The sequence below is a fragment of the Nanorana parkeri genome, unplaced genomic scaffold, assembly GCF_000935625.1.
Source record: "Nanorana parkeri isolate BGI_ZX_2015 unplaced genomic scaffold, ASM93562v1 scaffold64, whole genome shotgun sequence".
Classification (NCBI taxonomy): domain Eukaryota; kingdom Metazoa; phylum Chordata; class Amphibia; order Anura; family Dicroglossidae; genus Nanorana; species Nanorana parkeri.
In genome coordinates, this window is record NW_017306332.1 from 858,417 (window position 1) to 873,930 (window position 15,514).

At 39.2% G+C, this 15,514-nt stretch overlaps 1 protein-coding gene across 6 annotated transcripts in view; it reads left to right on the plus strand.

Annotated features, from left to right (window-relative positions):
• Positions 1-15,514, plus strand: part of HDAC9 (histone deacetylase 9) — a 145,642-nt gene that overhangs the window by 39,226 nt on the left and 90,902 nt on the right. For 4 of the 6 annotated variants that reach the window (XM_018576324.1, XM_018576323.1, XM_018576321.1 and 1 more), the window contains exon 1: positions 9,329-9,592. In XM_018576324.1, coding sequence (XP_018431826.1) covers positions 9,329-9,592 — 264 coding nt within the window. Of the gene's footprint in view, positions 1-9,328; positions 9,593-15,514 lie in introns of those variants that run through there. The other 2 variants (XM_018576318.1, XM_018576319.1) reach the window with 1 other exon arrangement.

Below are 15,514 nucleotides of genomic sequence, written 5' to 3' on the forward strand. Positions count from 1 at the left end.
TGAAATATATCTAAGAGTACATTTTCTCAGACTACTATTTCAATAAAAAGACAAAAAAATGGTGAACCATCATGGCAACAATAATTATATACATCTATAAAAATAATATGGCTACAAAGAGCATAGTTAATATAAACCCACTTTTGCCTTTTTGCACTTTCCAAAGAAAATAGGGCACAAATGTCTAAAATGACCCAGGAAAAGAAGTCAACACCATTCTAATAACGTAAATTATTTTTGACATATAAGTTTTTTCCTAACTGAAACAGCAGTTCCAATAGGGACAATTTTGTAAGTATTTAATAAAGATATATCATTTGTTTTTTTTCAATAGACGATTCTCTCTGCAAACTTTGATTTATAGCGTTTTTACTAGGCTTTTTTGCAATCTGTCTCATTGGGGAGATTTCCCTTCACTTCTGTTACTACAGACACAACAAGAAGTGCAAGGAAATCTCTCCAAAGTGAGAAAAATGCCTTCATAGATATTCCTCATTTAAACCGATGTCCCCATCAGAAAATCTCCAGGACAAATAGAGAGAGTTAAGCTCCCTAACAGAGACACAGACAGCAAAGGGTAGGTCTGCATTGTGCTGTATTTTTAGTGTGTAGGGTTTCTTTTAGGCGGCTTCCTGAACAAGGGCTGAAATTTGGAAGACTAGAGATGTATAAGGGAAAGCACCAAAATTAGTATGTTAGACACCAAAAATGTTTTTGTGTGGATTTGTAAAAAACAGAAAGCCAAAGTCTTTCTTGGATTCCAAAGGCCCCAATGAGGTTGGAGCGAAGAGCTGCTCCCAGTCACTGGTATGTACAAGTTTGTAAAATAGTAATTTTTCTAGAAACCAAATATGAAATTTCCCCAGCACTTAGCCATAATATTTAACTGTAGAAAACTAATTAAAACATGCCTACCTAAAGTTCTGGTCAAAATGTCAGTTTGCATACTTAACATTCCCAGAACTAAATAAAATGCTGCAAAAGTGAGGTAGTAATTGAAGCTCACCTGGCATTTATACAATAAATATAATATAATTTGATAATAATAATATATCTGCTTTTTCACCAGGTCCACAAGTTCACTTTCTCAGCTTCTGGCACTGATATTTTTCCTGTACATGTTATAATGAAGGAATGGACTGTCCGTCTTCATGTGGTATCATTGTTGATAGGGCTAAAACAATACAACAGCAGCCAGGAAGCAAGGCTGGATTGATATGCCTGTTACCTGGATTAGTGTCTGTAATGAGATGTTAGCTGCTTGGGGTAGTGAATGAAATTAGGTCAGCGGCTTGGGGAAGTGCCTTGAATGATATATCAGTGGCCTGGGGAGGGGCTGGAGTGATACATCAATTTGCTGACGAGTGGATGGAGTGATAATTCCAAGCTTTCAGGAGGCTGCAGTGGGCATGATTGTTGACTGTTAGGTAAAAGCCAATATTTCCATTCAGTAAACACTTCTGATATCTCTGCATGGAAGTCTAATTTTGGCTCCAGAAGGTATGCATTTGATAGCTCCTGCACTTTATTACCAGTACCTTGCAATAATTGGGAAAGGCAAAGTACACTATATGAGTTTTTACATCTGGAATAAAAGTTTTAATTGTATTTTATAGCAGACACAAGTAAAACCTTGATGAAATTACTTAATTCTATTATTTGAAATAAAAAGTTGTACTTTTTTCTAAACATTATCATAAAGTACAGAAGATGGAACACGAGATTTGTTGAGGTTTATCTGTGGAGCTCAGCTGTTTAGATTTACTATTACAGCATTTATGTTTTTTATCATGCTCTCTTTTGGAAGGCAGCCTGGCATGTAGTGAAAGTACTGTTGCACAGACACTTGAATTATCACTCAACTGGATAAACAATTAGATGAAGTTGTATGTCCACTAGTCTAGTCCTATTTATAATGACATTTTGATAGGAACCTTTGCAACTTGTACATGTCTTATTTATGTTTTTAGATGTGTTGCATAATGTTGATGTGCCTCTTGTTATCATTCTGACATCTGCATATGTATGTGTGTGCCCTTTTTTATGAATAGCATATGTAACAGCTGTGCATAGAATAAAAAGCTGTAGAGAATGAACTGAAAAGCAGTTATACAATTATCATATGCTGCAAGAGAGATGCCTGTAATCAAGATTCATCAAACCTGTTAAAATGTAGCTGGTAGTTTGTAAAAACGCTCATGTCTGTGTTCACATATTGCAGATATGCCAGCTTAAAGTTAGACCTCAGTATTTTCAGGATATTGGCAGGTATCTACCCCTCTCTTACATTTAACGTTTTCCCATAGACTTAATGGGGTTGATTTACTAACCTTTTAAACACACCACGAACGTGTATACACCTCGGTAGTGTGTTCCCTCCCAGCATGATCTATGGGAGGAATCGACACACCTTTGTAGTGTGTACACACCCAACAGGTGTGTTGTTCAAAGCCCTGCAATGAATTGCAAGGTAATGTGGTGTAAATTAGCTCTATGTTATGTTGCTTGAGTTGATGAATGCAGGAATGTAAATGCATGAGCTAACCATTTTTGTCTAAACTGTGAAGCAGCATTATATATGCATCATGTGCATGATTTTTCCATATATGGCATTAGTGGAAATATGCTTTTAGAGACTTTTTGGTTGATAAATACGTTTTGCTGTGTGAAAATCACACACACCTGGTGTGTGTGTGTGTGTTTAGGTTAGTAAATCAACCCCAATGAGTCCAATACCTGGTCTATGAAGAAAATGCATGACAGCAGATCCAAAAAGCAAGATATAAGACATGGCCATGCACAGATGACGCACATTTATCCTGGGAGACTTCCACAGTAATTGCTTAAATGGGACCTTTTCCATCTGGTAAAAGCAAGAATACCGGTACTCAAGAAATAAAAATAATAAAGGCCTTTCTTTTAGACCAGGCTACTTGACCAACCCTAAATGGTCAATCTCAATTATGTTTTTACTGAATGTTCTGGTGCTTAGTACAGTTATGAACCGCATACACTCACATCCGTCCAGCTCACACTCTTGTGAAATAAACTCAGGTGAGTTTATTCTTTTTTAGGCATCTTGATTTGTACTTTCACCATTGTAAAATAATAAAGTTTTCACATTTGTAGGTGACAGTACTCTGCTCTATTTCTTCTGTTTTACGTATATTTTCCAACTGGATTGCCCGTTGTAGAAGAGCTGGAATCTATAATAAGAATTTGTTGTTCAATAATTTTTTTTGAAAGTTTTCTGTATAAGTTTACAAACAGTATTATTTTTCGTGACATGTTTGTATCTCAGATAAATATAATTGTATGCAAGACCAGGCATTAATATTTCTGTCCTGTATAATGTTCACACTTATTATGGAATTGGGAAATGTAATTAATATATTGTAGAGGGAGGAAAATTAAGGAGAATGCAGGTCAAAGACTAGGGTTACCATAGCTCTGGATTTTCCTTGGTCTATATAGGCTGGCAACTATGTCCATTGCATCGAAGAGTAAGAAGATGATTGTGTAGGCTTAGAGGTAGGTAATATTTAAACGATGGGGAGAGTGAAATGTACTTTAGCTCTATATATCGAGAACTGAGCGATCACATATCGCTGATCGCACAATTCACAATCTTCATCCTACAGAGAGGAGTGACTGTCAGTCACCGCTCCCCTCAGGGATTCTACCCTACCCTCTCTGTTCCTCCAATTCTGACTAAAGGGACAGATAGGGGAGGAGACAGGCACAGCTGGCTCTATCTCTAATTTTGAATTGATTACGGTATTGTAGAGTCATAAGAGATACTGAGCCCTGGGCTGGCTTTCCAATTCTAACCCTTGACCATATCTGTTTGTTCTAGTTGTTGTACCACAATTACATTTACTAAACCACACTTCATCTGCACATATACTGTATGAATCTAATGAATTTTAAGGAGTAAAATTAAAATGCTACTCCAAAATAATTGTTAAAAACAGCATCTAAATTGACTGTGTTTTGCCTCAAACAGGGAAGGGTTAAGTGTCTGGGTACTCATACACACAGACAGATGGTTCTCCTTTGGCTAATTCAAAGGTTACCAAATTAATTATTGTAATTAAGCTGTGTATGAAAAGTGGTGCCCCTTTGTTTGTGACTTGGCGATGTGACGCAGTACGTCAGTACAAAAGAGACGTGTGCGCAGCAAGCTGTATTGAGTTGCTATTATTGCTCCTTGCCGAACATATTATCCTGTCATAGGAGATGTAAGAAAATCTCTCACTTCAAAATGATAAGGCTTTGTCACTTGCAACACAATTACCGTTAAAAATAGAAAGAAGCATTCAATATGATTGCAAGTTGCAGGGAGGGAGCCATTGTCCAGCCCGGTGTGACTCATCCAGAGGGCCGCAGTCAGCCTCTACATAGCTGTCAGCTTACTGATTGCCATCATTCCCTCTCTCCCCGCGTTTGATGAAATATTCATGCCTTTGCTGTGCTCTCAGCAAGTACTATTGATTTCTTGTGTAAACGTTGCTATATTTAGTCTAGACAAATGGAATGTGGATTGCTGCTGAATAAATTGGATTGAGGGCTGGGCTCTTGCCTGCTTTTAGCTTCCAATCCATGGCTATTATTTATAATCAAGGGCAGTTTTTGTGAGTTTAAGAGTGATTTTTCACCATTTAATGATTAGTCTGAAAAACCAAACCAAACAGTTTAGGAGCAATAATTTCAAGAAAGTGGAATAAAAAGCTATTTCTCTTTTCCTTTTAATATGACAAAAAGAAATTTCTCTGTTAGAGTGCATTGACAACATTTCAGATGCACTGTTTTTATCAGCGGTGCTTTTACATTTATTTTGTCTTAAAAACTATTGATTAAAATGAGCATTGAGTGTATATTAGCTTTTTACAGTAACTGAAAAACATATTTTTACCTTCCTCTTGGTGAATGGCGACATCTAGTATTACAGGACTGGCGAGGCGAATATGTTGAAAATATTTCACAGTAGATTGTAAAGAAAAAAATGGCTTAAAATTTGGCTTTGGGATAGAAGGTTGAGGTGTTATTTCTGTACTTCACAGATCCTCCTATGACATCAGGTGGCCATCTCTATGTACCTTGGTTTAATAAAGCTGTGTTCCATCAATTACCTATATTCCATGTACACTAAAACTGACTGTATACAATGTGATTGTACAATCTACGTCCAATCTCCTTTAGATGTACCAACAACCGTGTAGTGGGAGGGCTTGTGTAAACAATATAATAAAAAATAAATCTTGGTAGCTAAAATTGATTATACTATTAGATTGTAATATGTATGGCCACTGGACATGTGCATTCGGATGAACCTGCAAATCAACAAAAATCAGTTGATTCTGTGGTTCGTCTGAATCCGAAATAACAAATTTCATATATTCCCGAATATACTAAAACGATATTCGGGCATACATAAATCCGTTTTCAGAACACGCCGGCGGACAATATTCTGTGCATGCCCGCCGCCATCTTGGAGGCGGAGCTTATGGCATCACATGATGGTCAAGTCACGTGCTGAATGAGCGGTGGCTATATCGGTAACCAGCGCGCTCTGTGCATGCTTGCCGCCATTTTGGAGTAGATCTTGGTATTCACCAAGATGGCATCGCTCGTTCTGCGGTTTCAGTGTGCGGTTTCGGATTTGCCTCCGAAGCCGAAACAACATAAAAATTAGTTTCATTTGATGAAACAAATTAAAACGTTTTTTTCGTTTTCATTTGTGTTGTCTAAAAACTTTTTTTTTTGCTGTGCACATGTCTAATGGCCACCTTTTAGCTTCTAAACCACGTTCACCTCCTTGGTGTGCAGGGCTGTCTTTAACGTGGAGCAAAAGGGGCAACGTGGTGGGTAGGGGCAGGGGCCCAAGAATATGGTTGCCGAGGGTCCAATCAATATTAAAGATTGCTCTGTTGCAGCGTAATGGATGAAGAACTGGGCACCAATCATCTTTTGTATATTTAAACCCAGTTGCAGCTTCCCCTCCCAAGCCTGCCAATCCAGGTTTGTATTGCTGTTTGTGACCCCTGCTGTCTCAGAAATGGGGAATTAAAAACCTGCCAGAGGTTCTAACCCTTCCCTACTCTACATGAAATTAAAAAAAGGTTTTGGCTTTGGATGGACTTTAAAGAAGAAAAATTAAGAAACAATTCTTAACCCTTGCAGTGGGGCTACCCCTGCACTGCAAGGGTTAAGTGCTCGTTTGTTTCTAGGTTTAAAAAAAAAAAAAAGTTATGCTCACCCGATTCTCTGAGCCGGCCGACTGTGGCAGCACTCCCTCCAGCCTGTCTCTTGTCTCCTGTCTATACACTGTATTAAATGTGATGACTCAGAGGTCCTTAGACTGCTGCGGTGGATGGGTGAGCAAGACGGAAGGGACACTCTAGGAGCCGGCTGGCTCTGAGGATAAAGTGGGTATAACTTTTTTTTTAAACTTAGACCCAAACGACCAGTTAACCCTTTTAGTGCAAGGGTAGCCCCACTGCAAGGGTTAAGAATTTTTGCCCTGGAGTTCTACTTTAAATGTAGCATGTATTCTTGTATGTAAGACAATGTCCCTTACTGGATGCATAGGAGGACATATATATGTTTTGTTAATTACCTATTTAAATATGCTCAGGCATTAGATTTGAGGAATTCAGTGAGTATTTAAAAAGAAAAGGAGCTGCAGGATATACAGTTTTCATACAGATTATATAACTCCAAAGATACCTCTTAGATATGATTTTAAAATAGGGGGGTGTATGTATTTCATTAAATGCAAATCAAAAGCAAACATCACCTGACAAAACTGACCTCCTTACTATCCAAAAATATGTTGTGTTAACATAAACACCCTTGAAATATGTTATAAAGATATATTTTACAGAATCGACATCATTACTTTCCAAACATAAGTTTGCAATATTACTACTTTCCAGCTATAAACAGCAACATCACTGCATAGTATGTAAGAAACAGACTTTACAAGATATTTTACAAATATTTCAGCCAGTTGTATTAAAATGTTAAACAATGGATCAAGAAATCCAATATTTTATGAACATATGTCAGGTGTCGATTTTCCTCGACCTAATCTGCACACGTCTTGATTGATATATACAGCAATTGTTAATTGCTTGCCATGGAAATAACCTCCTACGATATGTCAATTTAATAGCCTATTCTAATGAGAGAGATAGTTTGTGGAGACACTGAACATTTGAATACATAATTCATTGTGATGAAGTGACAGGAAAAAGGCTGTAAAACTCAAGCATTAGAATTGATATGACTGGATTGTAGAGTGAGCTGACGACCCCTCTTCCATCAGTTTCGTTGATAAATATTTTCATATAAGTGGGTGGTGAAATTACTGTGGGAGGAAAGTGTGCTACTTATTATTTTATGGTATATAGAGGTTACTGTAGAGCATGCTAAATCATTACATATGATTATTGAGGATTTCCAAACTTAATACAGTTGCAAGAGTTGTAGAAAGCTGTCATGTGTTGTTTAAGGGCCCATGCACATGGGCTTATCGAAAACACTCATATTCTTGCTGGATCTTGTTGCTAGAATTTGGCAGAAAAATCCAGTATATAAAAACACATGTAATGGTGCAAAATGTACTCACATATATGTGCTGCAACGTGTATATAGCGCTAAAATATGTAAAGTTCATGCACATGGCCATATGAAAATATGGCAAATAGTATTATGCAGTATCTTTCTGGAAGAAGCAGGCAGCAAGGTCCTGCGTAAAAAGTGCCCTGTAAACATTTGTGCAATGTTTACATGCGCAAAGCATTATAGCGCAAAGGTGCCCTATTGGTTGCTAGGATGCAGACAGCTCTTTGCCACCTAGCATCCTTGGTTGCTAGGATGCAGATGGCTTCTTGCTGCCTAGCATCCGTGGTTGCTAGGATGCAGATGGCTCTTTGCCACCTAGTATCCATGGTTGCTAGGATGCAGGTGGCTCAAAGCCTTTAACTTGTATGATTTTCTGATTGGATGTTGGTTTTATTTAAAGCAGAACTAGACCTACCAACGAAATGGTCTCCCAAAAACTGTTATTTTTAAGGCATGGCAACTGTCGAGGTTGTCAGTGTGCTTATTTCAGCTCTAAACTACACTTTCATGGCCTCAATTGGCTAGTTTCATAGCTGATCAAATGTGCAGCACCATGGCAACTCCAATCCAAATACAGGTTAAGATCACACCTTCCTTGGCTGTAAAGTATAGGAGGGTGTAGTTCTGGTTTAAGTTCTACATCTAATGTTAGTGCGTCACTCTGCCTTGAGAAAGGGATCCTGCGAGGTTCCAACATGTTGCCTTGTAATGCCTGCTGCTTTATGTGAAAGTACAAGATTATCACTATAACTAGGCATGCTGGTGAAGATCCTTATTTTCCTATGATTACACGGTGATGGCAATCAATTTACTACAGCACCCTGTATGAAGTGTGGGCAAGCCTGTAAGGTATCAAGTGGATATAATACAACTTTCCTTCTATGAACATCCTTGAGAAAAAGTGGGGGGAAATTAATGCATTTGAGACAAACTTTGGCTCAGCTGGAGCACAGCCAATCAGCTTTTAAATTTCCATTTTCTAAGCTGTGTGGGAAAAAAAATAAAGATGGAGGCTGATTGGTTGCTATGGGTGACCACACCATTTAAGATAGAACTTGTTTCAGACATTTTTTGTTAATTCCCCCCATTGTATTTGTTATGGGTGCACTGACACTTTATTAATATGTAATTACAATGTGATTTTGTCTGGCCTGGTTTGTTTCAACTGAATCCCACATTGAACTCCATGGACCTCCTTAGGCATTCCTTAACGACCGATGTCAGTGAAGATAGCGACTTGCTATGTTCTGTTTTTTGGCCAATCCTTTAGCTGCCACCAAATATGTCTTCCTGTGTGTGTATTAGGGTTAACAACTTCGTGCCATTTGGTCCATGCCCACTCTTCAGATGTCTTTGATTAGATTTAGAACTATATGGCCACAGTGCCGTTACTAAAACCTACCTCCATAGACTGTCATATTGTGGTAAACAATAGATAAAGTAGAGATCAATTTCACCAAAATGCTGCCTGTCAAGTAGGAGCACTATCTGACTGGGGTCAGTGGAAATGTGTCATACCATTACTGGTATCTTAGTAAACCTACTGGGATTCTTGCTGAGGAAAGCTGCAAGGAACATAAAACATAATATAATAAAGACAATATTTAAAATCTTTTTTTATCTATATGCAAAATGTTTTACAATGAAAACTCCAGTATTTGTATTCCTGTTAAAAGTTATTTGTGTTCTCTGTGTGTTTATGTGTAGTTTGGTTTCTGTTACAGATGTGAAGACTGAAGTTCCCGTGGGTTTGGATCCCATCACACCACTGGACCTACGGACGGATCTAAGAACAGTGATGCCTATCTTAGATCCTGGCTTACGAGAGAAGCAGCTGCAGCAAGAGTTATTACTAATTCAACAGCAGCAGCAGATTCAGAAACAGCTGCTGATTGCCGAGTTTCAGAAGCAGCACGAAAACCTCACAAGACAACACCATGCCCAGCTGCAGGAGCACCTCAAGGTACCAGTTTACTAATATTAGTATACTCTAGTGGTCTTTGTTTTTTTTTCTTTGGCAAAAGGGACAAGATTTCTAGTAAAGCACTCACAAGAAAAATAATGGGGGCTGCCATTGCTGACATCTGTCTGAAGATGTTTGTGTTTAAGCTCTTTGCTTATAGAATTTTAATTATCAATGGGTCAGCATGACAGCTTGTAATGAATATCAGCAACATTTTGTTATTTTTGGGGAAAAGCATTGGAGGACTTGAGTAAGGGGAAATTAAAGTAGTATAAGCCCTTGAACTTTTTTTAAATAATGAATCCAGATCAAATAAATAGACATTGCCCAGCAAAGCATTTCTTTAAAATTATACTAAAAGCAGGAGTTTAGCCTGAGGTATTTGAATGTATTTTTAAGATTTACCTCCTGAGTTTAGTGTTACTTTAAATGTTTGCCCAAGCTGTTACAATCATTATGTTTCTGAACAGCTGTCTCCAACTCTCTCAGCTCTGCTTCCCTGAACTTCTTGAACAGTGCAAGATCACAAGGGAGCAATCTCCAACAGCTGTCCATCTACTAGCTAAGAGAAGGGAGGAGGGAGAAAGAAGGAATTAAGGATGAGTGGGGAGCAGGGGAGAGGCTGGCTTTGCTGTGCCTGTGTGTTTGTGGAGACACACAAAGTTCACTAGCACACCCAAGGGTGGCTCTTTAGGATCCTGCAATGGAAAGGATCCACACTAAAACAGGATATCGGTGCCAGTGCTCAGGGGACCACCTGATACTGCAGGAAACTAAAACTTTCAAGAAGCAGTATCCATTGTAAATGATTTCATCAGCATTTGAAATGGTTTAATAATCTTTTGATTTTAATATCACTTTAAGATTTTTCTGGTGGTGTTTTAAGTGTAACTCCAGTGAAATTAAATCGACATTTGCTATGTACCAACAAAATACCTACAGTGATGGGTGTTTTATGGGTGGGTGCTTCAACATTAGGTACATCTCATACTTTCATTCACTCTCGCAACTACTGTAATTGTCGAACTTTTGGTGCTGTAAATCACAGTTCTATCTCTCATACAGTCAAGAATCTCCCCCCACTCTCCCCCTTCTTCTCCCCTTCTCCATTCATAAAACATCTGTGATCATCTGTTCTGTGATTGGAATAGGGAAGATCCTAAAGTTTATCTGTCCCTCCTCTCCATATGTGCAAGCAAAATGAACCTATGTAGCTCAGATTTCCTTTTAGGGCTAGGTTCAGAGCTGAGCAATCCCTGAACGCGTGTCCTGGGACTGCGCGATCGTGCACAATTACACACAGCAATTGCCACGCGGCTCCATTGATTTCAATGGGGTTTCACCTGCACAGCAATCGCTGAAAAAAGATACAAGTACCTTTTTGGGACACATGACGTGTGGCTTATTTAGCCGTGATCGTGTTCAATTGCACCAGCAGTATCACGGTGGGAAACCGCGAGGTCTTCCTGGCGCGACTGGGGTGCCATTAGAAAATAATGGCACCGTCAGTGCGATCGGCAGTGGTGGCCAATTCAGTGATCGTGCAGCTATCTGCACGGTTTTGTGCACAATTGCCACGCGGTCACGGATTGCCCAGGTGTGAACCTAGTCTCAGCGAAACTTTATTAGGGGTAAGGTCTATATTTTGAAGGGGTAACCAGTTTTGCTAAAATCTCTCTACTTGTTCCTATTCATGATGTTCCTCTCACAACACAAGAAACTTAATCAAAGTCTAGTTCCAGCTAAAACCTACTGTATATTTTTAAGTTTTGGATCAAGTAAGTGGGGAAGGTTTTAAATGCTGCCAGCTTTCCCATAGAGGAAATTTCTTACTTCCTGTTCTGTCCTGACACTTGTCTCCTGAGACTCGGCAGGAACTGAAGAGAAACCCATCTTATGGGGACTCAGACAGCAATAAAATCCTAAAAGGGGTTCTAAACTTTCCCCACTCTACTGAAACATTTATTTTTATTTCTGCCTGTGTCTCCACTGGAGGATTTCCTGTTGCATCCTATAAGTGAGCAAAAATCTCCCAAATGAACACACATGTTGCAAGAAAACCCTGACAGAGCTTTTAATCCTTTCCCTCGCTATCCAGCACTTAAAAAAAGTTGTTCCTTGAGTTAAAGTTGAATGCAAATGGTTTATTTAACAACATAGCAGCTTAAATCATTGGTACCATAGATTTCATAGCATGGCTTGTACCTTTATCATTACTGAGAGATACAGGTAGACTGCCATTAATGACTCCATCTCAAAGTGATACTTAGCTGGCTGTCTCTGGCTTTAGTACTTTGAGTCCCGGACCTGGAACAAGTATGCAGTATGTGAAGTCAGAGGACAGAAAGAACTCCCGGCTTGTATACTTGTTCTGCGTCACTATATAGAAGTAGGGGTCAGTAATGACAGCCTACATATTCCCTCAGTACAGGTTTCATTTAAGGCCCAGCTCCAGTTAAAGGAGAACTATGAGGTGAGTGCTTTGCACTCATCCTCATAGTTCTAGCCGACCTGTGACAATGAAACTGTCACAGGTTGGCTCAGTAGATCGGGAAGTGAGTGAATACATACCGTTCGCTCACTTCTCGATCCTGTCACGGCAGAGAGCTAGATTCCCCCCTCCCCGCTCCGATCCTCCAGCGCTGACTGGCGGAACAGACGGGGGAGGGGGCGGGTACAGCTGGCTCTGCCTCTAGATAGGCAGAGCCAGCTGTCACTCACGCAGCTTGGCGGATCCAGACATAATTGTTGGGATCCGTTTCAGCTGCGGCGTCTCAGTGTACCGCGAGCTGTAGCTCGCGGTATACTGAGCTTAAGGTGACGGGAGGATGCTAGTTTGTGTCCTCCTGTTATCATTAGGAGAACTATGGGGAAAAGCACTAACCCAATAGTTCTCCTTTAAAAAAAATGATTTTGTTTTGGAAAGAAGGGAAATGGTTTGAGTCTCTGTCAGTTTTTTATTGACATCTGTGGCCCTATTGGAAATATTAATCTCCAATAGTAATACAAAAACAAATGAATAGTTTAGTGAGGGAAGTTCAGAACTTTTGACAATGTTTTTTTTATTGCTGTTCAAGTAGAACTGTCATGGTGACACCAGCACCCCCATTACTTGTATCGCGTGACACAGGAACAGCAAATGAAGGTAACCCAATCATTGCACTATTTTTACTCAGGGACTTTATCTTAAAGAGTGTTTATTATACTGCTTCAGCATATCTTCCTCATGGATATGCACTATGTAACCTGACTCTGTATGACTGTATTTTGTATCTACCTTCAATATTAAATAAGAATATAAAGTAAAAGTAAAAAATGGAGGTAAACATTTCCCAGCAGGGTCACAGTGAGAAATAAGACACTGACAGAAAATCCTCTCTAAGTTGGCCCTCAATGTATGCATGCGAGATAGGGACCTTAGATTGTAAGCTCCTTGAGGGTAGGTACTGAAGTGAATGTGCAAATATGTAAAGTGCTGTGTAAATTGTCGGTGCTTTATAAATACCTTTAATAATTAAATAAATTATGGGATTTGTAGTTAAAGCAGAGCTGGAGGGCCAGCGTTGCCCACCCCTATGCAAGACCATAGAAACGCAATGCAAAATGTCATAATCTACACTACTCTATTGAAATAAATGGGACTCTTCTGCCTCATGTGTACACACACCCTAGGACATGCATTATATGAAAAGATTAAATCCTACAAAATGGTTGTGCTCCTAGTAACCTTTTCATTGCAGCAAAATGCTACTGTAATATAATATCCAGGTGAATTTAGTCATCAGATTTGCTAAATATCATGGTTGTGTTTATTGACAGCCATGGAAGTTTCCTAGCTAATAAACACATCTGAATATTTGTGTGGCTATGATTACTCAATATGAATGGAATCTTCAGCAAGTACTGAAACAGTTGCACACTCAGCAGCCAGTTATGGCCTACATATTGATCCCAGCTCGTCACATGCCCATCTGTGTTCTTTAGCCGAAGCTGAAAGCAGTCATGTGACAGCACTTACCAAAGAATGACTGAGCTGAAACATTCCAGTATAAATCAAAACAATTAAAGTCTTATTGCCAGCCAATATTTATGTTGTTAAGTAATGACTCTGAGTGGTCAGGGAACAGTCCTAAGCCTCCAAACAGCGGTTGTTATGGAGCCTGCTAATGTCAATGCCAATGCAAATTGAAGTGGAAGTGAAACACAGCAAGTGTTTGTGGGACCGCTGTCTTCCAGGAGTTGTGTGGTCTGCCTGGCTGCTTTAGAAAACTCTTACTGTGATGAAGTGTTTACTTAGTTATGCTTAAGTACGTCTTTTGTAGCCCATTATTAGATATCGTTAGATTATGGGTATCTCATTTTTTTTTTATTTCAAAGGAGCAAAATAATTTCACATTTTTGCATCCCTGTCTAAGGTCAGATTTCCGCTCATTGACTCTGAATAACACAAAGAAAAATGTGCTGTTTTGCAATTATTAGTTTGGAAATGCAAGCACAGCTAGTTTGTCCTACAGCCCTGCATAATGTACAATAAAGGAATATATTTCTTTATCAGAGAGCTAGTCACCAGTATTGCCCATGGTTTCCCTACACCTGATCTTTTTCTATTACTGACTTATCGTGCCTTGCTGTGCACTGTGTCTATGTGTGGAGGCGACCATATTGGTAGAGGCAGGGTTTTGCTTCCCCATGTCAGAGCCCTCAGCAATGAGAACAGTGAGCAGCACAGTAATAGTATCACTAAATAATAATAATCTCCTGAGACTAGCAGTCAGAGGCAGCGGTGCCTTAGATTTAACACTACATATGATGCTCTATGCACAGGAGTACCTAAGCACCCTCACATGCGAGGTTGCCTACTCTTGGCCCAAAGCATCTCTTGGAGGCTCAAAAGATTGAATCATAATAAAAAAGACTGTAACAGGACTTTTTTACATTAGCGGTGGTAGTAGGGCATTTTGAGAGAAGGCTGGGTGGCAGACTGGCAGTGTATCAGAAGAGCTGCTGTGGCAAAAAAAAGAGTAGAGCATCACAGGAAGAGGCAGAAAAGTATGAAAAGTTTAAGAAATAACAGTAACGTGTCTGAGCACTTGTGCACGTGCTTTGGCCAAAGGGGACCTCTTTGCAGGCTCCAACAATTACAAAGGCACCACAAATTAACAGTTATCATTGAACCCTCTGAGTTAAAGACTACATGGTTGCCGAATCAAGATACATATTTACTCTAGATGGTCTACTGATACTTTATTGTTTGCATGTATAACTGTATCATGTTTGATGTCATGTATTCCTTTAGGTGTTACATTTTTACAGTTTTGACTCTACAAATCTGAAGTCTAACCCATGGACACAAGTAGAATTAGGCCATCAAGTGGTGCCTAGTAAACACGATTTCTTTGTTATAGGGTCACTTTTAGGGAATCTTTTTTTTTCTGTTTTTCGATATAGAAGGTTTTCACAGTGTGCCTTATCACATGATTCTCTACTATGCAATTTCCTTCACTGAGAACTGCTGAGGGGCTGTTTAGACCAAAGAAGATACCTACAATAGGGATTTACTTATTGAGGCAGCTGTATGGATTTATTGCTAGTGCAAAACTTCCAGCACTCCAGTGACTTTGGCTGTTGGAGATATTTTACCAAGGTCTAAATTTTTTCTTGTTAAGTTCCTAAAAGTTTAGTTAAGTTTTTTTAATTTAATAGCTTTTGTATTTTTTGTGTATTTGGTTGTTTAGTGTAATGTCAGTTAAAAAAATAGCTTTTTCTGTCCGTTTCTAAATTACTGATGTTAAATAATGGGGCTAATAAGTGGCAGTTGTGTGGCACAAGAGCAGGTCCTTTAGAAGCCATGTAAAGCCCATTGCACCCTTAAAAACCACCAAAAAAACAAGATAATTTCACCTTTCCAACTGACTCCCATGC